General features: G+C 42.2%; 1 protein-coding gene across 1 annotated transcript in view; it reads right to left on the bottom strand.

Moving 5' to 3' along the window:
• Window positions 1–24795, bottom strand: part of LOC110086127 (collagen alpha-4(VI) chain) — a 106922-nt gene extending 82127 nt beyond the window's left edge. Inside the window, exons 1-8 of the mRNA XM_073003491.2 lie at window positions 23700–24795; window positions 21671–22279; window positions 18280–18867; window positions 15632–16237; window positions 12461–13084; window positions 10712–11263; window positions 8561–9118; window positions 739–1323 (exon numbers count right to left, since the gene is read on the bottom strand). Of these exons, the coding sequence (XP_072859592.2) occupies window positions 739–1323; window positions 8561–9118; window positions 10712–11263; window positions 12461–13084; window positions 15632–16237; window positions 18280–18867; window positions 21671–22279; window positions 23700–23829 (4252 nt within the window). The 5' untranslated portion in view covers window positions 23830–24795. The remainder of the gene's footprint in view (window positions 1–738; window positions 1324–8560; window positions 9119–10711; window positions 11264–12460; window positions 13085–15631; window positions 16238–18279; window positions 18868–21670; window positions 22280–23699) is intronic.
• Window positions 24796–27662: the final 2867 nt, after the last annotated feature.

Here is a 27662-nt window from a genome sequence, read left to right as displayed (position 1 = left end):
TATTTCTCAAGATCATCAAGTAGTTTAAGCAAAGCAAGAAGGAAGAGACAGGAGGGGAAATCTAGCATTTTGTTTTGTTTTTTTCTTTCCCTTTAAAGGGAACAGGGCTGCTTGAGGTTCAGTGTGATTGATCCTTGCATATGGATGCAAGAATTACTTTAAATGACCTACTGCAGCTGAAAGCAACCCTGTTTAACATGATCGAGGTGAATCTGGGCCAGGATAATTGGGCAGTCTATAGTACCCTCACTCTCTAGAAAATATGTTCTAAGAATTTGGTGAGATCATCACACCCAAAACTTCTAGCCACATTTTTGACCTTTCTGTTTCTTCAATCATCTCTTACTTTTTATATTATATAACTTGATAAAGAGTTCAGAAGTCAAAGGCTTTCTCACCTTTGTAGCATTTCGTTGCTCCCCAGCTGTGGATCTTGTTTCTACACATGGCCCACAATAACTACCTTTTTTTAGTTATATTTTGTGGAGTTTGGAATATTAGTAGGAAACAATCCTACAAAATTCAACAGGAACTCTTCCCAGGAAGCACCTCCCTAAATGTGATATTCTGTTCTTCAATAAAAGCAACAAGGAGTTGCATAGCTTCTTACGGACTAGCAAACATATAATGTGGTTTTAGAAGTGTGTAAAAGAATAATTCACATCCCAAACTTGGTACAGTGATGGAAATGTTATTAATATTAACAATAAATTGAGTTTGCACATAGGTAAAGTTTACCTGGCTTTGATTCATCACATATAACGTGAGTGATATTTCCATGTAAGCTTCTCAGCATGTTATAAGTTGGTGTAAAAAACCACTTTCCATTGTTGCCCACAATTTCTTCAAGTTCTGTTCTGCTGGCATCATCTATCCCAACAGCGATGACTTCGATACCTTCCTGCTTCAAAGCTTGGACTGCTGTGGGAAGATTGGGTCTATCGTTCGGTGCAGTGGGCTCATCCGTAATGAGCACAATGATCTGTGTGATACCCAGAAATGCCATTCGTCCACCATAAGCTGCATCGAACCTTTCCCTTGCAAAATTCAAAGCTCGTGCTGTAAAAGTAAACCCTTGCAGAGGCGTCATCTGTTGGATGGCTTCTCTGACTTGTGCCTTTGTGGCATACCTATTCAGTGGAAACTGCTCTTCAGGAACAGTGCTGTAGACAATAGCCCCAAATTGAACATGGTTTTGCCCCACAAATGAATCATTTACAATGGCCTCCATCAGCCACTGTATGCCCTTGAATTGAAACTTTGTAATGTCATGTGATCCATGCACCAGAAAGATGATATCAGCTACTTCTGTTCGTTTGCATTCTGTAATTCAGGAAAAAAAACACAATGACACATCAGTATGGATTCTTACTCTCCCTTTTCCATCATTAAGGTCAGTCTCCTATTTGCTTGACTGTGCATGGAAATGACCTCTTGGAAGCAATCTTCTGCATTTTCCAGGGTGCCTATTCTGCAGCTGGTCACAGGAGCTGATTGCACAACCAATGCACCGCTGAGCATGCAACAGGCAACCAAGGAAACTGAGAAAACTGTAAAATTGACATTTCATGTGTGGTAAACTGAACAGGATATTACCACAAGTGTTATCTCGCCTGTGGGCTAACAGCTGAATAACCCTATTAAACTTTTTTAAGTGGCATTAAAAGGTTAGGGAGGCTTGACATAAGAATTACTCAAGGGGGATAAGAATCTTGTATTTTTAATCTTGTCACAATTAAGAGCGTAGAAGCCGACCAAGCCAAACTCCCTCTTCTACTCAGTTATCAAAGGCACGGCGACCTTCTCCTCCTTAGCATCTGGTCTCCCTACTAGAGAATTTACAGCTCATCATGGCACTTAATCTTGCACTTCTCTTGTATATAAGCACTCAGATCAGTTTATAGAAGGTTTGGGTTTGTTTTTTTTAACCGAGAGAAAACCAAGAAAAATAAGACAGATGCAGATGCAATCTGCAAAACAAGGGACTTGGCCACTCTAAACTCTCCAGTTGGCTTGATTAGATATACCCTTCAGATGGTGCTATTTTCCCATTCTTTGTATAAAATCAGTTGGGCTAAATATTACACTTCAAAACTGGAAAAGGGACAGGACACTTCAGGGCAGCAGGATCTTTGAGGAATATAGAACCAACCACATAGCCCAGTCAGCTTTGTTCTCTAGCATCTTGCTGCTGGTTACCTAGTGGTAGAGCCAACCCTAAAAATATTTGCTTGATTTTTTTAAAGTCTTGGCTAGACAGTGGGAAGCATGAACAAAGAGAGCCCAATTAACGTCCTAAAGTTAAAAAAAATCCATTTTGATGCAACTGCTTACTGTGACAAACCCAGACCTACTGGGATCTGCCACACGTTAACTAAGCTGCCACCAACCATTCCCTATAAGAAGTCACACAGACCAGGGATGGATTTTTAAACAAATAAAGAATAAGGTTTATTTAAAACAACACACAGGGGAAATAAATTGATCAGGTGAATAAGATATAGTAACGTGGCTTTATCTCACTCATACATACACACAGTTTGGTTCACACAGAACACTTAACTTGAAGCACAGACCCTGAACCTATCAGTTCTGGCTAACCATTCAGACACCTGAACCTATCAGGTTGGTACTCTGACACACAGTAGTACCCTGTCTGACACACAGACTCCCACACCAGCTTCTTCTTCCCAGCTGCTGCTTCTTCACATCCCAGCGTCTCCTACTAAACTCTCCACACACGCTCCACATATATATACAGTACAGCCCCTCCTCCTGATGTCCCGCCTTCCACTCCCCATAGGATGGAACTTTCCCTCCAAACCCATGACAGACAGGTAACATCAGTGCTGTATGTAACACCTCCCCTCTTTATAAGTTGTTTTGTAGGGGGAAAGCTAAGGTGCTTTTTCCCAAAAAAACAACCTGGATAAAACACACAACAACAGTTATACATACCATATCATACTTACTTATACTTACATTCTAAGTTAACCATAGCAATTAGGCATTTAAACCTTTACCATATACATTACATCAATTTACCTTTATTCATACAAACCAAATTCAAAAAATAGGTACATTTAACTTTTTGTCATCAATATATATACATAGTCCATGTTCTTTCGCCGTCTTCAATCTTCAGGTCTTCTTGACAAGGCGTCAGCCACACAGTTCACTGACCCTCTGACCACCTTCACTTCAAAGTCATAGTCCTGCAGGTTTAAAGCCCACCTCATAAGTTTGCTATTGTGGGTTTTCATTGTCTTTAACCATTGCAATGGTGAATGGTCAGTGCACAGAGTAAAATGTCTTCCCCAGATGTAAGGCTTGGCCTTCTGGATCGCGTAGACTATGGCCAAACACTCCTTCTCCACGGTTGCCAAATGTCTCTCACCTTTTTGAAGTTTCCTACTCAGGTAGGACACTGGATGCTGGTCACCATTCTCATCCTCCTGGCACAGAACTGCTCCTACCCCGCTGTTAGACGCATCGGTGTAGATGATGAACTCCCGGTCGAAGTCTGGAGCCCGCAGCACTGGATAGTTGATGAGCGCCTGCTTCAACCTCTGGAACGCCCCCTCACAGTTGCTGGTCCACGGGATGCGGTCATCAGCCTTCTTCCTCGTCAGATCGGTCAGCGGAGCCGCAATCTCGCTAAACCTCGGGATGAACTTTCTGTAGTAGCCCACCAACCCAAGAAATGATTTGACTTTTTTCTTGGTGTTGGGTCTGGGCCAATCACGAACAGCTTCTATTTTGGCCTCCAGGGGTTTTATCCCTCCTCCCCCTACCATGTGACCCAAGTATTTTATTTCTGGGCTACCCAGCTGACACTTGCTGGCCTTTACTGTTAGCCCTGCTGCACTTAACCTCTGCAGCACTAATTCCAGGTGTATCAGGTGATCTTCCCAGGTATTACTGAAGATCCCTATGTCGTCAATGTAGGCCACTGTAAAGTCACTGAGCCCTGCCAAGGTCTGGTCCATCAACCTTTGGAATGTGGCTGGTGCATTTCTGAGACCAAAGCTCAGGACTCGAAACTCATAGAGACCAAAAGGGCTGCAAAAGGCAGTCTTTTCTTGATCCCTGGGATCAATTCTTAATTGCCAATATCCCTTTACCAGGTCCAATGATGAGATGAACCGACAACCCCCTATGGTTTCAATCAGGTTGTCTAGCCTGGGCATTGGGTAGGCATCAGGAGTGGTTACACGGTTTAATTTCCTGTAATCGACACAAAACCTAATGCTCCCATCAGGCTTGTCCACAAGGACTATCGGAGAGGACCAAGGACTAGAAGAGGAGACAATTATGTTCTCCCTAAGCATCTCGTCCAGCTCCTTCCGCACCTTGTCCCTATAGGGTCCCGTTACTCGGTATGGGGATACTGCCTGCGGGGGTGCATCCCCTGTGTGGATCCGATGCATCACTCCCTTCACTATCCCCGGCTTGTTGGAAAACACCTGTTGATATTTGCTGAGCAGCATTTTTAGTTCTTGCTGCTGGTCTTGGGTGAGTGCAGGACTGATCTTTACCTCCTCTGGGTTGTATTTTACTTCCCCTCTACCCTCCCAGAAGGGCAATTCAGCTTCCTCACTCTCAGCTGCTTTTATCGCAAATAAAACCCTCTGTTCCCCTCTATAGTAGGGTTTTAGGGCATTCACATGAACCACCCTCCTTGCTTGGTTCTCCTCATGCTCTATAAGGTAGTTCAGGTCTGACATCTTGGAAATGACCCTATATGGTCCTGCCCATTTGAGCTGCAGTTTGTTCTCCCTGCAGGGCCTAAGCCAAAGCACTTCCTCCCCTGGGTCAAAGTGCCTCTCTCTAGCTTTGTGGTCATACCATGTTTTCTGTCTGACCTTCTGAGCTTGCAGGTTTTCTGCTGCCAGTTCTAGGTTTCTCTTTAGGTCATTCATCAAGGTGTCTATGTATGTCACAACGTCTTGTGGGTCATCCTGGGTGATCTGCTCCCAATTTTGTTTGATCAAATCAAGGGGCCCTTTCACCCTTCTCCCAAATAAAAGTTCAAATGGACTGAACCCGGTACTGGCTTGTGGCACTGATCGATAAGCAAACAAAAGGGATTGCAGCTTCTGGTCCCAATTGTTTGGATTCTCTGCCAAGTAAGCCCTAATCATGCGCATTAGAGTCCCATTGAACTTCTCAGTTAACCCATTACTTTCAGGGTGATAGGCAGTGGTTTCCTTGTGTTTAATTCCACAGATTTGGCATAAGCGTTTCATGAGCTTCGATGTGAACGATGCTCCCAAATCTGTGATTATTTCTGAGGCAAATCCCATCCTGGACATATACCCCACCAAGGCATCTGCCACTGTGTTAGTTTCAATGTTAGTCAAGGGTATGGCTTCAGGGTACCTCGTGGCATGGTCCACAATGGTGAGAATGAACCTGTTCCCCCTCTTTGTGGCCTTGGGCAAAGGTCCCACAATATCCACCCCTATGCATTTGAACAGAGTGTCAATCACAGGCAAAGGGCACAACTTTGCTTTGGTCCTGTCGCGGCTATTCCCCTGCCTTTGACACACATCACATTGTTTACAGAACTCCCTGATCTGCTTCCCTATGTCAGGCCAGTAAAAATTCTGTGTGATTCTCTGCTGTGTTTTGTTCACCCCTAAGTGCGCAGCAAACATGTCAGAGTGCCCCTTTTGTAAGATCATGGGGCGATACTTTTCAGGTACCACTAGCTGACTTCGGATCCCATCTCCCCCTTTTGAGATATTCCTCAGGGTCTCTCTATACAAAATCCCTTTTTTCTCTAGAAATCTCACTGGGGTTTCAGGTGTTAGCTGGGCGTCAGTCACCTGTTCAAAACACTTTTGGAGAGTGGTGTCTGCCTTTTGCTCTTGGCCAAATCGGCTGTCTGTGGTTAAGGTTTCCACCACAGCTTTGGAACTCCCCTCTGCTTCCGCCTCTGGCTCATCATTACCCCCCTGAACTGTCCCCGTGGTGGCTTGTGAACGTGTAATCACTAGCACCCGTTTCACATGTTCAGCCAGGTCATTTCCCACGAGCACGGCTGCTGGCAGAGTCGATGAAATAGCTAGCCGCCAAACTCCCCTCCAGCCTTGAAAGTTCACAGGTACCTCCGCTACTGGCAGTGAGATTACCTGCCCCTCAATCCCTGCCACCTTCATGCTCTCATTTGGGATTATATATTCCCTAGGAATAATATCTGGATGGCACAGGTTCACCTGAGAACAAGTGTCCCGCAGCCCCCGATACTGACGGTCAAGTATTCCTTCGTCCACCCCTGCTGTCTCAAACAACTGAGAATCTGTTCTCACCAGCAGGCAGCGCCTGACCTCTACAAGAGGACCATTTTCCTCAGCCTGATCAGCAGATGTAGCTGTTCCAGATTGAGTAGCCATGGCAACAGGCTCCCTCAGTGACAATGAGCCTTGCTCTCTCTGGACACAGAACACAGCCTTTGGCTTGGTTCCACTCGACTCCTGAGGCACAATTCCTTTTAGCTGCTTTAATTTCTCACACTCTGAGATTAGATGGCCCTTTCCCTGACAGAAATAACATTTTCTGGTGTATTTTGAGTCTTTCTCATCTTGTTTTGGTTTTCCCTCCAAAATCTGAGGTCTTGGTTTCATGTCTGAGGGCTTCCCTTCACCATGGGTCCCTCCCCCTTGCTGGCTTTTCCCTGGCCCCTGAGAGTACTTGCTGTAGGTTTCTTTGGGTTTACCTACAGATTTCCCCTCACCCAAGGGCTTTCTTATTTGGGAAATAAAATCTGCGATCTCGGCTGCTTCTGCCACAGATTTTGGTTTCCTTTCCCTCACCTGGAATTTCAGTTCCCCATGCAGGACTGAATAGAACTGTTCCAGCGCTATCAAGTCTTTGAGCTGCTGAAAGGTCTCTGTCCCCTCCTGAGATAGCCATTTCTCTAGCAGCCTCACCAATTGAGCCCCCACTTGGGTAAAAGTCTGCTCTGGTTTCTTTGTGAGTGACCTGAATCTTTGCCTCAGCTGTTCCGCATTTATCCCATGTCTTGCAAACACCAGTTTTTTAAACTCTGCAAAATCTCTCATCAGTTCCTGTGGCATCTCTGAATAAACTTCGGCCAGGCTACCACTGATTAAAGATCACATGATGGTCACCTTCTCAGTTTCCCTCACTGAGAAGTCCACAAACGCTCTTTCCACTAAGGAAAAGAACACCTCAGGACAATCTCCCTTGTGGTACACAGGGAATTTCTTCAGGTCAGCCTTAGACAATTGGCCTCCCTCAGAATCCCTATTGTTATTATTGTTCTGGTTCATCAGTTCCAATTTTCTTAATTCAAACGCCATTCTCTCTCTCTCCAATCTTTCTTCTCTCTCCATTCTCTCTCTCTCTCTCTCTAATTCAAATTGCCGTTGTTTCTCTCTTTCCCTTTCCTCCATTTCCCTCACCCTCAGTTCATGCTGTTGGGCTATGAGTATTTTTCTGAGTTCTGGGTTTTGTTCTCCCGTGCTGTCACCCTGCACTGAGCCAAATTCATCCTCAGAACCTTGGTCAACCTGGGGGTCTTTCACTTCACCCATTTCTGCCATTTGGCTTCGAGTCAAGGGCATAATCCCCCCTCAGAACAGGCTGCTTTAAAAAGTCAAGCCTCAAAATAAAACGACCACTTTTTTTTTTCCTCAGAACCAGCTTTCTATAGATTGCTGCTGTCCTTCAGCACTACTTGCAACTGTAGCGAGTTAGAGTCTACCCCCCTCTGCTGGGCCTCTCAGCAGACAAGCTAGCTCACTGCTATTTCACAGTTTTGCCTCAGCTTTTTTTCCCGCCAAAAACAGGCTGCCTCAGAGCACCCTAATCTAGTCCCCAATCTGAGGTTACACGTTCTTCTACTAGTGCACCCCCCCGTGAGGTACACCTAGAAGATTACCTACGTGCTCTCAGATTGTCCCTGACTAGACCCCCCTTGCTCTGGGCACACTTGCCAAGGCTTTGCTGGACCACTGGACAACTGGACCAGTCGTATCCCACACGCTGGACACCAATCAATGTGACAAACCCAGACCTACTGGGATCTGCCACACGTTAACTAAGCTGCCACCAACCATTCCCTATAAGAAGTCACACAGACCAGGGATGGATTTTTAAACAAATAAAGAATAAGGTTTATTTAAAACAACACACAGGGGAAATAAATTGATCAGGTGAATAAGATATAGTAACGTGGCTTTATCTCACTCATACATACACACAGTTTGGTTCACACAGAACACTTAACTTGAAGCACAGACCCTGAACCTATCAGTTCTGGCTAACCATTCAGACACCTGAACCTATCAGGTTGGTACTCTGACACACAGTAGTACCCTGTCTGACACACAGACTCCCACACCAGCTTCTTCTTCCCAGCTGCTGCTTCTTCACATCCCAGCGTCTCCTACTAAACTCTCCACACACGCTCCACATATATATACAGTACAGCCCCTCCTCCTGATGTCCCGCCTTCCACTCCCCATAGGATGGAACTTTCCCTCCAAACCCATGACAGACAGGTAACATCAGTGCTGTATGTAACACTTACCTTCCTCAAGGTTGCAAATTTCAAACAGTATTTGCTTTTCCAAAACCATGAGGGACTCAACAAAATCCTCAGAAAACACTTTGTCCTGAGTTCCAGCAATTTCCACAAGTTGTGAGTCATCAGCTTTCAATATTCCAATGGCATAGATGACGACACCTTTGTCTCTGAGAGTTCTAGCGGGCTTTTTTACTTCATCTTCAGATTCTCCATCTGTCACCATTATGAGATATTGCTTTACTCCTGGACGCCCCCCTTTGGGGGTGTCAAAGTAAGAAGAGGTGAAGTCTAGAGCTGTCCCAGCCTTTCTTCCTTTTTTCATCTGCCTCATTGCATATATAGCTTTCCTCAGGTCATCTTTGTTGTTGTATTTGTTGAGTGTGAATACTTCTTGTGGATTGGAACTAAACTGGAGCAATCCAATCTGAACTTTATCAGTTCCAATATCAGATCGGTTCACAATCAATTCAATGAACTCCTTTATCTGGTCAAATTGAACTCGGTCCATACTTTCAGAACTATCAATTAGCAAAATAATGTCAGCTTTCACGTTTTTACAGGCTAATAGTGGAGGGAAACAGAAAAAGAATGAGGTGCGCGTTTGCCAGAAAAATACGCTAAATATTAAGTAAAACTCATGAAAATAAAGCATTCATATGTAGTTTAAATTACAACATTAAGTTGGTGTCTTCTCATCCATTTTCACATTCTAGTATTTTAATCTGAGCAATAGTCTGATCTGAAGTAACTCTTACTGTATGACCTAATACTTAGGCTACAACTGAAAATTGTTCATTCTGATTATCAGACTAGATGTTAAGGGAAATGTGAATCCCCTGTGATAAAAACTATATTTTTCATTCAGCAACTAGAGTTCCCAAGAGATCGTTCCCCTGCCAAGATCAGACTTGCAAAGAAAGCTTATGATGTTTATGCTTAGCTTTGAATGACCAACCACAAAATAAAGTATGATCTTCCATTATAATGAGCTTAAACAAGGGCTTTTTCCTCATCTTGGTCTGTCAAGGCTGTTCTTCAATGCTTGAATAGACTTGCCAACCACCAGTGACCTTTGAATGACTCTCAAGCTTCACCATTAAGATCTCCATGTGCTACCCCTAGAACGGTCAATCACTAATTGATTGTTACCACGCCAAACTTCTTGTACCTGCATTTCCACTGTAATTCATACCTTGCCCTTTCCATTACTGTGTAAATGTCTGACAACTGGAACTACATTCTGTACATTTGAGGAAGTGGACTACAGTCCACAAATGCTTATGCCAAATACAACTTGATCGCTTTAAAGGGGTCATAGGATTCCTTATAATTTTTGCTGGAACAGACAAACACCACTGCATCCTTAGAAAAATACATCTCACATATATACCATACTCCTCCATAACAATTTGACATTCCATCCATCCCTATTAACATTACTGGAAATAGTGGCCAAAATCCTATTGCCATATGTATACTTGTGTAACTTGTTAAAGGCTGGTGCAACTATGTGCAGCAGGCTATACAACTGAGATTGCCTCAGCAACTCATCAGTTAGCCTCAATTAGCTGTGGTCTCTGCTGCCACAGATCTTTGGTACCATCAGCTGCATGGTACAGCCTTTTGGTAGACTGTTTGCAGCATCCTTCAGCCAGCACAAGCAGTGGCTCAAGGAAGAACCTGTAATGTTTTATGGTTATGCCTGGAGAAATTATCAGAATGCATTAAATCACAAAATTGAGTGCATTCCCCATCTCAGAATCTTTCTGTATGGATCAAGACCGATGTACCCTCCAATTTTCAGCCCTGCTAGGCAGGACTCTGCCTCTCTCTTGCATGCCACCTCCCCTCCGGGCGCTTGTGACTCCACTACCTGCAAGCACACAAAATTCTGTCATGACCAGGGGCTGCAGAGGAGAAGGAAAAGGAGAAGGGAAGCTGTGCAGAGGGGGCCAGAGTTGTGTGCCTGCAGTCAATCATCTTAGAGGCAACCCTGATCAGGACAGACATTCCATTGAATGACCTAATACTGAATGTAACTACTACCACAACTGCTGATGCTATCACCGTAATGCAAGTAATACATCTGCAAGCATATACAATATGCGATCTTCGGAAGACTGGCTGTGAAGTATATATGAGAAAATACCTTACCCTCAGGAGAGCAGATGTCTTGCACAATGTCATGTTTGATGAGCTTTAGCGAATCAAAATCATTCACAAAAAACATCCGGTCTTTTGTCCCAGCAATATCTTCCAGTTCTGTTTGGACAGCATCCCTGACACCAACAGCATATATCACAATCCCATCCTGACGCAGCTCTTCAGCTGCTTTGGTCACCTGATCTTGGGATTTACCATCTGTTATTATGATAAGGAACTGGGGAACGTTGTCCCTAGCTGCGTTTTTGAACAGGCTCTGCATGTACCTTAAAGCATCTCCAGTGTTGGTGCCACCACCTAGCTGCTGAATTTTTCTGATGGCTTCCTTTAAGCCTGCCACGGTATTGTACTGGCTAATTACAAATTCTGTTTGGGGTTTACTTTCATACTGAACCACCCCAAAACGAACTCTGTCGGGGCCAACCTGGAACACATTGATCAATTCATTCATGAAGACTTTCATTTCATGGAAGTTCTCTGGATAGATGCTACCCGACCCATCAATCAGGAAATAAATATCCGCCTCCTCAGTATGCACACAACCTAAAAAACAAGAATGACTGTTCAGTTTCATGCAATGTTCAAGAAATGCTCAGTTGCAACAAAATGAAACCAAATGTTGTAGAAGACGATGTAATTCCCCAGAAAGAAACTAAACAGTGAGTGAATAGAAATCAGAAGGCCATATACAAATAGAATCTAACATGGTTTGCACATGGTACTGTTAGATATGGGAAGCAGTATAGAGATTTATTAAATAAATAATAGTGGATAATAGGGTAGGGAATCTAGTCCTTGTAGGAGCCCAATCAAACCCTTTGGGGCTCTTAAGGTGGTGATGCCCTTTCCCTATTAGAACATCTCAACCATTCTGCAGTTCAGATGTTCTGCCTTTTCCAGCTTCATAGGAAATTGGCACAACACCTTACATGCTATGATGCAGAGAATAACCTTACAAGTTGTCACAAAAGTGTTTGACCCATAAAGAAATTATGTTAGTGATGAGGAATGTATGCCCTTCCAGCTGTTGATGGACTATAATACCCAACACTTCTTGCCATTGGCTATACTGGAGAGAAGAACATGTGGTCTTCCAGAGATTGTTGGACAACAAGACCCATAGACCTTCACCATTGGTTATGCTCAGCAGTGCAGATGGGATCCAGAAGACCATGTATTCCCCTCCCCTCCATGAATTAAGTGCTTAGGAAGTTGTTAATAATTGCTTGCATATTTTTGATGAACATTGACCAGTGACCCTGACATGGCACAATTCCTCACCCTCCATCTACTACTTTCTATTTCCTATCCCATTCTAAAAGGAGAAAAGCACGACCACAAGGAAGAAAAAACTAGTAGCATAGGCTTCAGTTGCATTCAAGAGGCAGACCTGTGCTCTTTTAGGTCTGAGGCAATGGACCGCTCTACCCACCCTGCCATCCCCTGACTTTCTCACTTAATGTAAAGGGCAATGTCCTGAGCATAGAATGGAGATATTTACAGACATTTTCCCCTTCCCAAAGGTAAAGTTTTGACATTTTCTTCCCCAAGGAAACTAGCATAGAAGCAGCAGGGGGCTGGGCAGACTTCAATAGAAACAATGCTTTGGGCTTGCACACGAGGAGTTTGACTCATTTGTCTTTCATTTGAGATCACATTGTTCCCAATCTAATTTGCCTTTGTTACTGGCCTAGCATACATGAAGGATTCAGAAACTGGTTGCAAGTTTTGTTCCCTTACCTTCCTTCACTTTTCGAGAGCGCACTGGAATGGCAAATGCCTGAGAAATAATATCATTACAAAGCCGTTTCTTTAACATCCACTCAATGTTTGACAGTTGCAGAAAAGAAGTCAGGCTAGTGACATGTTTCCTCGGAGGATACGATGCAATTTTGTATAGCTGGCCACTAGCTGAGGTGTTCTGGATGCCCACAGCATACACAGTCACACCACTGCGTCGGAGCTTGGATGCAGGTTTAGTGAAGTTGTCTAATGAGTAGCCATCTGTGATCACCACAGCCACTTGCTGGATGCCTTGATCCTTCCTGCTCCCCATTTCCTTGGTGAAAACTTTTTTACTCAAGAAATTTATGGCAGCACCCGTGTAGCTTTGCCCACCACGATAAGGCAGCTTTTTCAGATAGTTCAAAACCTCTGACTTGTCCTCAAAGGTATCCAGGCTGAACTCTAACCTTGGTTTGTCACTGTAAAGGACCAAGGCCACTCGTACATTATTGGGAGCAATATCCAGAGCACTGATAACCATGAGCAGAAAGGTTCTGATCTGATGAAAATTCCTCTGACCAATTCGACTGGATTCATCCACCAGAAATACAATATCCGCCACAGAGGCAGTGGAGCAAGCTGTGAACCAAATAAGCAAAAAAGAGGTTAGGGAGATCTCTATATATTACACGCAGACAGGTGACCACAACCCTTTGGTGGTGAAGTCACATTGACAAGACAATTCTAGAAGTGTTTATGCAGAAATAAGCCCCTCTGTCTTCAAAGATATGTACTAAACAGGATTTTACTTAACATTCTATCCTTGATTCTCGAGTATTCAAGGTTAAGTCTTATCACAGTAGGAAGGAACTAGGGAAAATTACTTTCATGGATTACATGTCCCAGAATTCCAAGTCAACATGTTGGCAGGAGTAATCACAGCCACTGGCCAGGCTGGATGGGGAAGAGTACAAGACAGTAATTTTTCTAATCTCAGCAGTAGTATCAAGGGACAGGCGAAGGAGGAGACAATGTGGAAAGTTGCCCTGCTGTTTAAAGCAGAGAGAGGGAATGTGTGGGTTTCCAGATGTTGTTGCATAGTAATTGTCATCATCCTTCACCTTTTCTTTGTGCTGGCTAAAGCTGGTTGGAATTCCAATCCTGCAGTATCACATCATGTCTGGCTGTGAAAGTGGGACAGTTAAGAAAGCAGACATGAAAAAAAGATGATCCATTTGAAATGTGGTGCTGGAGGAGAGCTTTTCAGATACCCTGGGTCAAATCCAAGCTGAATTATCTCTGGAGGCAAAACTATGGGCCCTGAGGCTATCCTTCTCGCGGAACATCATGAGAAGGCAGGATTCTCTAGAAAAGACAATAATGCTCAGAAAGGCGGAAGGCAGCAGGAAAAGAGGAAGACCCAATATAAGATGGACTGACTGCCTAAAGGAAGCCACAGGCTTGAGTTTACAAGAGCTAAGTAGGGCAGCTGAGGACAGGACATTTTGGAAATCACTTATTCATGGGGTCACCATAAGTCCAGGTCCACTTGACAACACATAACAGTAAATAGTATTTGAAGAGCCACAGGTTCTTCATTTTTGCACTAAGGGGAGTCTTAGTGTGAGAAATTTGTGAGGATGGGCTTATGTAGAACATTGGGGGAGCATTGTGAAAGGGGAGGGAAAGAGCATCTATTGAAGATAAGTTACACAGAGTTTTGTGTGTGAATATGAGTCTGAAAGGCTGGAGCCCTCTTGTGGATGTTAGCAGTACTGAAAGCCTCTCCCCTCATCCACAGCATTTTCAAAGCATGTCTAAAGGCCTGTTAACTTAGCAAGAAAGGTGTATTTCCCACTGCTGTGAAACCTGAAAAAGGAGACACATTCCTCTAAATGCCCCAGGATAGACAGATCAGGAAGTCATTATTGGACACAGCTCCCTGTTGTTGTTCATCTTGGCTTAATCAACACTCTTCCCTCCTTCAGACATGATAAAAATTGTCCAGGGAAAATGGGATGGACAAGAAGTAAATCCAATTGCTACCTATACTAAAAGGTGAATTGGTCTGAACTTGAAGCTATATCCCAGTAGCTAAAACAAAGTCAAGTGTTAACTGTCCTTACTTTGTAACTCAAACAATTTTACAACTGGCTTGAGCTAGGTCTAGTCTCTGGATTTTAGCATATATAACAGTACATGAAAAAGAATATATGGTTAGAAGACTGTGCTGAAAGTAGTCTGATGGTGACAGCACAGTATTTTATCCATCCCATTGCTCGCAAATTGGCTTCTTTTGTGTTGTGGTTAGCTTTATTTGCTCAGACGTGAGTCTACTAGAATCACAAGAACAAGAGAGTCTGCAGGAATTTTCCAAGTGGGGGAAAGCAACATAATGACATGTTAGCATGCCATTACAATACAGTGACTGGAATCCTGTTGAGTAACTCTGCAGTTGTAAAAGCTAGTGACATCATCAGCCAAGAACATTGATCTTAATTTAAAGTTTTCTATTCACCCCTTAGGTTCCAAAGCCTCCTAGGGATCCCTTTCAATCCAAGGAAACCTTTGGGAGCTTCAAGATGGGGTTGGGGGACATTTAATAACCAAATATTCAATTGTTGGCCCCATCACTGGGACTGTGTGTGTTCCTGATTGTCTTACTGCAGCTCTATTAGGGATTAATGGTATAATAGTTTAAGTAACTGGATGCAATTATATGAAATTCTTAGTATTACAGAAAGGATCTTCCTTCTAGAAATTGTGCGTTCTTGGCTGTGGCCCCTACTTTATGGAATGGATTCACTATGGAAGTCTATCAGGCCTTCTCCCTCTCATCCTTTAAGAGAATGCTAAACACATTCTTGTCTTCAGGAAGCATTTAAGGGCATCCTCCCTTAGTCTTTGCCTTGGAGTCCACCATCCTGTGGGGTGTTATTGAAGTGAGCATTTATTTTATTGGTTTTGTGAGGTGGTTGGGGCTGTTATTTATTTTATCTTTGTAAACTGCTTAGAGTAGTGTTTCATTCTAAAGTAGAGGTATATAAATTGACGAAATAAAGAGCCACCAGAACTGTGGCTGAGCAATAATAACAATGACATAATGGAGGTTGAATGAATTACCTAGTTAGTTTATCCTCCATTCTCCTCTTAATAATTTAGTTTAATGTGAATCTACAACTGTACCTGTTGGCACATCTGCATCGATGGCATCATCGTATTGTCGGTGAACCAGCACTTCCAAAACATCAGATACATTCTTGTGCAGCTGACTGAGGCTCTGTACATCATCAACCTGGTAAATTAGGGGAGAGGTAGCAATTGCCTCAATTTCTTTGCGATCTGAATTCAAGATACCAATGATGACCACTTTGATGCCTGCTTCTTTCAGCACTTTCGCAGCTTCCTTGACATCATCCTCAGATTTAGCTGAGACAAATAGGACTGCAAACTGTGGTGTTCCTTGCTTAAACCGGCTTCCAGCCTCCTCCATAAAAAATGATTCTTGCAGAAATTTCAGGGCATCCCCTGTCTTCAGAGGGCCTCCCTTGAATGTGATGCTGCTTCGGATGTGGTCAAGAACATCCTCTTTATTCTCATAAGTGTTCAACAAAAATTCCACCTGCCCTTCTCCACTGTATTGTGCAAATCCAATCCGGTATTTGTCAGTGGCAACATCTAGTTTTTCAACAATTTGGGCAATGAATTTTTTGACTTTCTCAGAGTTAGACGAGCCCATTGATTCAGAAGAATCCACAAGAAAAACAATATCAGCGTAGTGCTTCACAAATGCTAGAGGAAAAGACAACCAGGTATTTTTAAAGGACATGCCAATATGAAACAGAATTCACATTTTTATCATAGCATCCTTTGAAATATTTTGGAACTCGTTTTTCTCACTGATTCCAGAAATTATTTTTTTTACTCAGTGTGCTTCCCTATGGCTAAATTATATGGAACCTATAATGTGTGTTTTTATACACATTGGCTGAAATCCTGTTGCTTAGTGTGGTAAGTTGCAACTAGATAAGACCCATTGAATTACTGCAGACTTGGTGAACCAACTTGTCTGTAAGATCCATTGATTCAATGGGCTCATTTTCATTGCAATTTACTATACTAAGCAACAGGATTTCGGCCATTATGTTACTGTCCAAACGCAACTAATAGCACAGTATTCCCCCTTGCTTTCTTAATTTTTACAATTTCAGCCCAAAAGCTATAAGCAATTGGTGAGAATGAGTACTTAGGTTAGAATGAGTACTTAGAATAGGACTAAAATTACATTCCCTTGGAATGCTAGAAATGCCCTGAAAGTCCACATTCAAACTGTGTCCACCAGAAGCCACAGATAATTATTAACAACTACAAATGCAGGTTAGTAGATTTTTCAGTGATCAATCAAGACTGAAAGTGGAGGTTGCACGGAATGTCGGAACCAGTTCAATCAGAAGTCAGAATAAATTAGTTTGAACCTGTTGAAAAGATCTGTCAATATGAAACATAACTTTTGATGTGATTGGCTTCAACATGGTATTGGCCTTTCTGGATCAGCTTTAATTGACTATTATGAGGTCTATTTAGCCTGTCAGTTTTTGCTGACTCCAAGAGACCAAGCTGATCTCTGTGGGTTTGTTAGTAATACAAATTTTCTAGCTAGTCCAGAACCTCTTGTCCTATATTAGCTGATGCTGGATATTTCAGGATAAAGTAAGCACTATATATCAGTTGTAGAATGGTCCATTCTTCCTTACTTGATTAGTGATCAAGAGATGTAGGACCAAACTAGGTAATTTCTCCCCTGAAAACCAACTGTGGGGGTTGTAGGGAGGGAAGATCACTCGGTTTTAGACCCTGGCTATAGGGGAACATACACTTTCCTAATGGGACATCTTGCCCAAGCAAATATTGGCTAGCCTTGGAAATGAAAAAGACAAATTTAACAAATAATCTGTAGTTAGACAAGAAGGACAAGCATCACAATTTCAGCCTAAGCCTCTGACTATCCCTGGCTATACTGGTTCTTAAGCAGAGAAAATCATCTGTGAAGGAAATCCATAGATTTCCCATGTCACGTATGGATTGGCCCTTTGAGGTGCCTTTGTTATGAATTTCCATTGATATACATTTAGGGAGTCTGTAGGGTGACTCTAACAACCAAAGTTCATTAGTCATATTGTGATTCTTGTATGGCTTCGGCGGAGAATGTGAAACTCTCTGCATTTTGAGCTCTAATCCTGCACGAGATCATGGTGACCTGCTTTACAGGGCTGAAAACATTGGCTAGTATCCTATGGAACTTCCACTGAATGGAAAAGGCTACCAGTGTCATAACCAGAGCTCATCCTGCTTCTGCCAACCATTGCACAAGTGGAGAATAAGCTTTCTTCATGGTGCTCACCACTTTGTGTAATGACAATAGTTATGCCAGTGGCAACACCACTGCACCACCACCACATTACTACATTAGCAAGGCTTTCTATTTGGCTCAGCGGAGTTCCATTAAAATACTGGGCCTTCTTGTCTACTAGAGTTTTAGTGGTAAGGCAGACAATGTAATAAAATGAACAGTGTGAAACACTTAACTCTCTGTTTCAGATTTCTTTTGTTCAAACTTCACTCATAACAAACCTCATTCCTAAAATTATTTTCAAGTAATTTTCCAATTCTTCCTCTGCCTTACAAATTAAGACTGATATCAGGGAAGTATTTGCAGTCGATATGCCATTCACTCAAAAGCATGGGGGAAATTCACTTTCAGCAAACTGCACATTGAAAAGGCAGCAAAGCATCTCTTGACTTTTTATATTACCACATAATGTACTTTTACTCACCTTTGATCTGACTCTCCACTGCAAAGCACACCGTTTGAAGAAGACTGCTAGTCAGTTCTTCAAGGACATCAAAACTGTCAATACTAAATACAAACTTATTAGAAGGCTTGCTGGCAATTTCTTTAAGCTCATCAGTGTTCTGGACACCAATTCCCACCACATACACTGAGATTCCTCTTGCCCTCAGCTTCCGGGCTGGAACCTTGACTTCATCATTAGATTCCCCATCCGTGAGCAAGATGACTATCTGTGCCACATCTTCCTGTGCTCTGCTTCCAGCAGAATTGGTGAAAAATTCTCTCAGGATAGATTCCAGGGCAGCACCAGTATAAGTGCTTCCACTCCGGAAAGGCAAATTCTCTATTTGTTCCAGGATGTTATCTTTTGATGAATACTGGTTCAGCAGAAACTCAATGAAGGTGTCATCGCTATACTGGGCTAGCCCAATTCTAATCTGGTTGGAGCCAATATATAGGCTGGAAATGAGTATGTTCAGGAAGTTTTTCACCTTCTGGAAATTCACTGGACCAATGCTGGTTGAACCATCCACCAAAAATACAATGTCAGCAACAGTGGCTTTTCGGCACACTAAATGGGGTAGAGGTTTAAAAAAAAAAAAGGTGAGGAAGGAGTTGGTTAGACCTCAGTTGTTTGGACTCACATTATGCTTGAAACGTGAATGCATGCTAATAGTCTCTTGGTGGCCCACGGTATGGTTGGGATTTCCCCACATGGATTTAATGTTGAGGCAACAAAAAACAGTTACAAAGGTTTTGGGCCACAGCTCCCAGTTGTGTCCAGTGGCCATGCTGGCTGAGGGATTCTAGGAGTTTGGTAGAAAAAGACTTTTCCAAGTTCTATGTTTAGACCACATATATCACTAGAAAGCAAGCTCTTCTTCCTGTACTACACACATAGCAGAGACCTGAGTGAAAGCAGAAGCCATACAACAGTGAAGAAGTAACTTTGGCTTGCAAGGTGCTGGATATTTCCCCTATTTTTGCATTCCCAGACAGGCATGAAAACCAGAAGGTTTATCAAACTGTCATATGTGGCTGGTAAGCTGCATGGTTGCTCAGCCTGATGGATCATAAATAATATGAACAGCCAGTGGGCCCGAAAGAGACCTTGAACATTTAATAAAACTTCAGGTTAAAATATATTTCTCATGGACCTGGCCCAGTGTAACTTTTTTTCTTCTTCTTTTCCATGGAAATACTTCTGGAATGACACTGGTGGAAAAAATTGCCCAAAAATATTGAGTCTGTAAAGAAAAATGCATAAACAGCAGCTAGCATCAATCTAGCATGGATATTTCTGGAAAGGGCCATGCGGATTGCTTCCAAGCAAGTAGTTCCGCAAATATTTCTCCACAGGCATCATTCAGAACGGATTTTCAGATGAAAATTGCTAAGTCAGAACCAGCAGTCTTCTGAAACCAAAGAAAAGGGGGAGTAATCAAAGAAGGCTGCTTTAGTATTTAATGTTTAAATCACCTTTTTTTGGCAGTTGTCCCATTTGCATTTTGAAATGCTAATCGGCCCAAATGGACCTTGTGCTGAGCATGGCTGTCTTCAAATTTCTTGTGTGCCATAGGAAAGCTTTAAGAAATGCCTGATTAGTAGTATGCCTTTCTATTCAGAATGCAAGACTACTCAGAAGTAAACAACACTGAATTTAGTGGAACTAAGTTTTTGCGATGCTACACGTTTTTTCGGTGTTTTTACTATTCCTGTTCAAATTGATAGAAAATAAATTGGTCAGAATACTATTTGTAAATTTATGGGGGATGTGTAGCAGCATAAATCATGGTGGCAAATTGCTGCTAATCATCAGTTTGCCATTTGCGTCCCTAGCGTGTGTCAGCCATGCAACTTGATGTATGACTAGTAAGGTGAGTGGCTAGTTTTAGCAGTAATTCACTCCTAAAGTTATGCCACTACACTTATGCCAGCACAAATATACAATAGGATTTTGGCCATTACTTTCCCAAAAATTCAGAGAAGAAAATTCCAGTTTTCTCTTTGTGAACACCATTCTTGACTACATGGGCATTTTACCCACTGTTTGGTCTGCTGCAAGGATGGGCTGGTTCACTTCTTAACATATCTGTCAGACAACACCTTTGCTTGAGTTAATTAGCTTGCCCCCAGAACAGTCCTACCCATTCCTTTCTGTCAGGGGTTTCAGGTGGGATTACTGTGGTTTGGATCATTCCCAGCACATGTGATTCCTGGATATGAGCCAAAAAACCTTCCACTTTTAATTCGCCAATATCATGAAGTGGTTGAATAAGAAAGCCACTTCAGGATATTGGATAATTAAACACTGCTCCTCAGCAGAGGGGCAGAGTAAGAGTATTTTTTTTTTTAGATTCCATTAGGGCAGCAAGAATGCACTGATCATGTATTAAAACTTATTAAAAATCTCTTGTTTCCATTGTCTTAAAGGACTGTTTGAGAAACTGCCCACAGCCAAATCCACTGCCTTTAAGGAAATAAGTTTATTAAGATGTGTATTAGGTATGTGTATTAGGCTGCAAGCAGGCTCTCTACCAGACCTTTAAGAGAAGTATATTAGGTATGTGCAATAGATGTACACATAACTAACACACATGCCTAACTTGGAATACATAATGCACATATTTAATATACACTATTAAAAAGCAGATCAAATAGGGTCACTTGAGGTCTGTATGCCATTTGGATATGAGGACTGTATCAAACAGCATACTGGCCCTTCTAGCAATCCTATTTAGCCACTCCAGCTCGACCATGTAGACAAGCTCACACGTGAACAAATTGTCTTGTGTTATTCCACCAACTCTATGGCGGGCTGTAATCTTCCAGACTTTTCACATTTTAGTAAAATTCCTGGGGAGGACAACCACTCAAGGACCACTTTCAGGTCAGATCAGCTGGAGATGCCTCAGATTGAGGTGTAACAGCAGCAAGGGGCACAAATGTAGCACCCAGAGCTACCTGGAAATAATAGAAAAACCTCAAAACAGAAAATCAGGGCAGAAAACCAGAATTTTCTTTCTTTCTTTCTTTCTTTCTTTCTTTATTTATTTATTTATTTATTTATTTATTTATTTATTTATTTATTTATTTATTTATCTAACTTCTATGCCGCCCACACTACCCAAAGGTCTCCTTTATGCGGAAAGAAAACTTGAAACTGGAAGTCAAGTTTCAGTACAGTGCAAAATGTTACAGATAATAATACTCTCGGTTGCTATGCAAAAAGTTTTCTTTTCTGACTATGGATGCAGAATGCAAAAGCCAGCAAATGCTGTGATCTGCCTACAAGTAGAAGAAAAACACACACACACACACACAAACACAAACACAAACACACACACACACACACACACACATTTTAAACTTACCTGGTGAGACCTGAGTAATTTGTTGAGAGGCTTCCACTACATTAGTACATATCACCTGCAGTATATTTTGGGAGATACCGTGCAAACCAGCAAAATCTGTCACATTGTAGACATGTGTTTCATCTGGGTCACTAGCAATTTCCTGCAGCTCAGACAAAACAGCATCTTTGATGCCTACAGCATAAAGTGTAATGCCCGCATTCTTGACTTCTTCGGCAGGTTTATGAATATCGTCTTGAGCTTCTCCATCTGTTATTACCACTGCAATTTGAGGGACACCTTCATGGCGCCGACTTCCAGCTATTTCATTGAACTGGTTGTCCAACATGAACTTCAAACTCTCTCCAGTCTTGGTGCCACCTCCTTTATAGTGCAAATTCTGTATTTTCTCTAGGATCTCTTCTTTGTTGTGGAAACTGTTCAAGAAGAACTCATTATGGGGCCGATCACTGTACTGGATCAGCCCAATCTGGATTTTATCTTCTCCAATGTCAAAACTGTCAACCAGGGTGTACAGGAAGTTTTGTATGCTTTTGAAGTTCTCTAATCCTATACTCCAGGATCCATCCACCAAGAATACAAGGTCTGCAATTGAAGCTTCTCTGCAGACTGAACAAACACATTTCAACATTCTTTTAAGTTTATCAAAGACATTCATTAGATTCAGGACAGCTAAAAGAAAGAGTTTCATGTAACACTTACAGAGAGGATTTGCTGCCACTGGGCATAGCAATGATAGTTGTTACTGGCCCAAATGACTTTTGTAAAATATTCAACACATGGAAATGCTATATTTTAGGACTCCCAAGAGCAACCACCCAGCAGTGGGAACTGTAGTTCAGAAAGTAGCTTTGATAAACTCTGAAAATATTTAGTTAAATGCATGAAGGATATGTTTATAAATGTCTATGGGCAATGACAGCAAAAATGATCGTACATGTTCAGAGAAGTATACTTCTAAGCAAATACAGATAATTGGCAACAGAGAGGACTGTTGTCTTCATGCCCTGATAGTGGTCTGCTTGGGGAGTTCTGCCTGGCCAACAATGGAAACTGGAGATTGGGAAAGTTACCAGCACACTCAAGGGGCTATGTTGCTGGTAGATTTGGGGGGGTTGGGGTTCCTAAAAATGTATGAGCTAAGTCCAATTGTTGGTCTCAAGTAAATCAGACTCCCTGAAAGAATGAGACTTGTTCAATCAACACTTATTGTAAGTCCCATGGATGCAATGGTCTCATCTCACTGAGACTAACAGATGAATTTAAGGCTGATTTTTCCAGGCTCTGATGAAAGAGGGATTCTGAACTAAAGAGATGCAGCAGAACACATACATAGATTATCCAGGTAGAATGTTGGGAGATTTGGAACTGAGTGGTATCTTTGTTGCAATGAAATCCCACTCAGCAAAGTTCAAAACTTTTATTTGGTCCCATCTCTCTTTCCCTCAGTAGAATTCCCACTCCCTTCAATCTACAGTGAAGCCCATATATTAGTATCTAAGACTGACAGTGCCCTGCTGCAATAAGAATTTGCTTCTCCATTCTTGTATGCAAGAGGCACCTGAATGTTATTGGACTACAACTCCTATCATCCCTCATTTTCCTGATTGGAAATTGGAGATGTTGTAGTCCAACATCGGACACCACAAGCTTGGGAATCTCTAATGTAGGGAAGATTTGCTTTGACCTTATGCAAAAAGCCTAAAAATTTATGGGAGGTGGGAAAGCAAACAACCTGCATTCAAATCTTTCATCTTTTTATTTCCTTATCCTTTTCCTTTGGCAACACAGCTGTGCTTTCACTGGCTGCCTGGCAGCAGAAATCCCGCAATGACAGGAGGCAGAAGTAAAGATATCTCAGTTCTTTCAGCAGAAAGAGGAGCAAAACCAAACTAATCCAGATCTAAAGACAACTGTCCCACTGATTTATTGGGAGATGATACACTTAAATACATATCCTACCTATAAGATGACAATAATTTTGTCACTGATTTCATTGAATTCTAAAGTAGTCTGAATATTGCCTTACCAGTAGTTTGGGCATCAGCAGAACAGAAAGTGGTCAAACATACAAGAATCAAAACATGGCTCCAGCTATTCATCTTGAATGCAATCCTAGAGGGCAAAAAAGGATACCTATTATTCATCCTGAAAAGCATGCCTCTTATTATTGTGTGCAGTAGTGTTAAGGGAGTTAGCCTAAATGATCTCTCAACAGTCCCTTTAAACCTATGTGTGTGAAAAGAGACTGCTTCAGCAGTCCAGACTGTTTGGTCACATTTAGCCTAGTCATTTCTAGACCTAGGTATGAATAGCAGGTCTCTCCTCCTCTCAAAGAATATGAGGGTCAAGCTAAATGTGGTAGATAGCTTACAATTTGCAGCTGAAATCTATTAGTCTTCCACAGAAGTGATTCAGAAAGAACTTTGTGACTGAGCAAAATAAACCCGTCCTGAACAGGAAGTCCTCACTTCTTTCTTTGATGAGCAATCACAATACAAAACAAACTAATCTGAAAACTCTGAGTGGTGCAAAAAAAAAAGGTCCTGCTGTGGCAATCAGATGCTTTCCATGCTTAAAGAATTCCCTGTTCTAATGGCATGCTACCTATAATATGTAATTTGAGGAACAGATGAGATAAAAATCAGGGCGTACTGAAACTACCTGAAAAGAAGACAAACAGATTGTTCTCCATTGGAAATCCTATCTCCCCCTAAAATCTGATGGAGAACAAAAATATGTCCGTGTGTTAATCCTGTAAACCTTCATCCTCTGCTTAGTCTGTATACCGTATATCACATTCAAGCATAAATCAGATTCATTAATCTCCAGTTGACTTCTTTCAAAGAAACCTGCATGCTGGAAAATTCGAAACATTTCACCACTTGGGAACAGAAACATAAAAAAATAATTTACATTTTCACCTATATAAAGTATCTTAGAAATCAGAGTGTGCATGCATCACTTGAGGATATGAAGCTGAATGACTCCAGTCGGAATTGATGGGTTTGTGATGTCCTGTTTCTGACCATTCCTTTACATGAGGGGTGAGCAAAGGGTAGCATTTAGTCCCCCTTCACAAGCTTGTGAACCTCAGTGCCCCCCTCCAAACTTTTTCCCAAAAATATCAGATCATCATCATCATCATCATCATCATCATCATCATCATCATCATCATCATCATCATCATCATAAACATTGCTGCTCCTAAAAACCCACCCAACCCTTCCTCACCTTGCACTGTTTAACCTCACAAATGGCCATTTTTCCAAATTGCAAGGAGATTTCCATCTATTTGCATTTTTGTTTCTTTCTCTCTTTTTTGCCATTTTTAGTTGTCTCAAGTAAATGGGGAGAAAAATCAGCCGTCAATAAGAAGTTACTTGCACCAATTTTCCAGTCTGGACATCAGTTGTTATTTGCATTCTTCGGTTCTATGTAACTTGTACTGGAGGAATATGGAGACTAAAGTATAATGCTCTGTAGTGCAATGGCAAAATATGTATCAAACCACGGTTTGAGACAGGATGCTAAATCAAGCTATCCAAGCATGGGTTGAAGCTGGCTTGCAACCCACTCTATGTTCTCACTACGTTTTGTTCTTGCATCTGAATTCTCAAAGGACAGGTAGGTCACCATCATGGTCACTGCTGTGCCTCAAGAAGTTGTTGCCTGAGGGGAATGGGAATGCTGAAAAGATGGAAAGTTGCACTGGAGAGATGTAAAGTGACCGCAGGCACACACTGCACCTCTAAACCATGACTGCATGCCTGGGAGCTTAAGCCACAGTGTAGGTTCTTACCCATGGTCTGCACAAACGATAGTGTGACTTGTGAACTGAGCCATTGTGAAGCAAACAGAAATGTTGTCAGCATATACTTTGGGTATTTTGGCAATGAGAGGCCAGCTGGGGAATGCCAACATATATGACAAGTATCTATGACAACAGCAATCTGAGGATGAGTCATGATAAATGACTGACCACAGATGGGGTCAGTGTTGTTTACAAGAAATCAAGGGAATTGACTTCAGCTCTGAAGGAGAAAAGGAAAACCTTTATTGAAGTCATACAGTCCAGTGACAAGTGGGATCATTGGAGTGACTGACCAAATTAAGATGGGATTATGCTCTTTTTGATGCTGCTTAATGTTGACCTTCTCAGATTATTTGACACTGATTTGCACTCTATTTTTCCCTCATGTAAACCAGACTCGGAAGCCAGTTTCCAAGAAGCAAAGTCTTGCAGTGCCATCAGAGAAAGCATGGCCCCCAAGAGAATTTTAGCATTTGAGTGACATTCTTGCACTAATGGCAGCAAATCATTGCGCTTTTTTACAACCAGGAACCTGGATGAGAGGTTGGGGGTGGGGAATCATTTTCTCCCTCATTTACCAGCATAACCAGGTTACCTTTGGTAACCATTATACACTTTTGTGGGGTGGGGTGGGAGTATTGCTATTTGCTGTTGTGCCTTAGCAAAATGGCTTTGGCTATGCTTGCTAGATGGTATGGTCATCACTGTAAATGTCACAAAGCCATCCCAGCTTTTGATTTTCAGAAAGACTGCTAGCTCTGCCAAGCTTTCTTATGCCACTTTTGTTATTTTCCTGAGTCGGCTCCGAAGAATTACATGCTTAAGGACAGACTCAAATATTTGGTCAGAATCCTATTGGTGAGTTATGTTGGTGCAAGCGCAGCAGTTTAAACTGCAGTGTCAAACTGCTGATAATCAATGAGTTGCCTCTTCTATCCCTCATTGTGCACCAATTCACACAACTAGCCCACAACAAGGGGAACAAACAGCGATTTGGTCATTAATGGCAATTCACTGTTGCAGCATATGTCATTGCAGTTATACGGGCAATTAACCGATAGAATTCCACCCAATTTAATACAACTTCTTCAGGTTAAATTGGTCAGATTCAGACAACATTATCTTGGGATAATATTACACAGTCCTGGCTGGTTTTGTGATCTGCTGTCTGAAAGTGGTCATTTTCTTTCCGGCTTGTTCAGTATTTTACTGTTTACCTGCTGCTACAGTGACTCTCACTTATCACATGGCACTTCCAGCGTATTTTGGACAGTGACATGTCTCTGGCAGGCCTTGGTGGGCAACCCATCCTGGCATACAGACAGCCACCCAAACCAAAAGAGAATTCTAATGGGCAACAGCAGGCTATCATCCTGACAACTCTGATGCAGGAACCAGACTTTTGGGCAAATCCGGATGTCAGTTTTGCCAACATATTTACATCAGGAGGGCATAAAACATAATCCAGAGTGTCACAGTCTCATATACTTGCTCTTTCCCCAAATATGATGTACACCATGCTTTGTCAGCAATAGAGATGGGCATGAACTGCCAGTTAGGTAGTTCATCCCAATTTGTTTACTGTAGCAACAGGTGTTTGGTTTGGCATCCAGAGGAGGCAGGGCAGGGAAGCCAGGCTGCTTCTGAGTGGGTGTCTGCCAAAGGGGGCAGGACACTGAACCACCAAACACCTGTTGTGGTGGTAAATGAACCGGGACGAACTGCCCAAGCGGCTGTTTGTGCCCATCTCTAGTCAGCAATGCTCTAATGTGTTTTATATTGGACAGTTAGGACAAACTCTGTGTACTGTATATACACTAATCCAATCATCTGGTCTTTCTCACCCAATCAGCACCATTGTTGTGGAATTAATCACTGCCTGTTACATTTTTTTCACCCAGAACCAGTGCACCCTATTTTTGTCCTTCCTGACACACCTTCCCTGCTAACAGTTTAAAACTCGCTCAAGAGACAGAGGCACATCATTAACCTGAAGACATGTGCTTGAATACAAAAGCTTATGAAAAATGAAGAGTAGATAGTTTTAAAGGTTCTGCAAGATTTCTGTTTTCTCTTTTACTAGATAGATTACCTATACACAATAGGGCATATAAGAAGGACAAAAGTGTATCACGTGTCATAGTAATAACACAGTGAAATAGGAATTGGCCTAGTCCA

The sequence above is a fragment of the Pogona vitticeps genome, chromosome 6, assembly GCF_051106095.1.
Source record: "Pogona vitticeps strain Pit_001003342236 chromosome 6, PviZW2.1, whole genome shotgun sequence".
NCBI classification, from domain to species: domain Eukaryota; kingdom Metazoa; phylum Chordata; class Lepidosauria; order Squamata; family Agamidae; genus Pogona; species Pogona vitticeps.
This window is presented reverse-complemented; position numbering and strand designations above follow the sequence as displayed.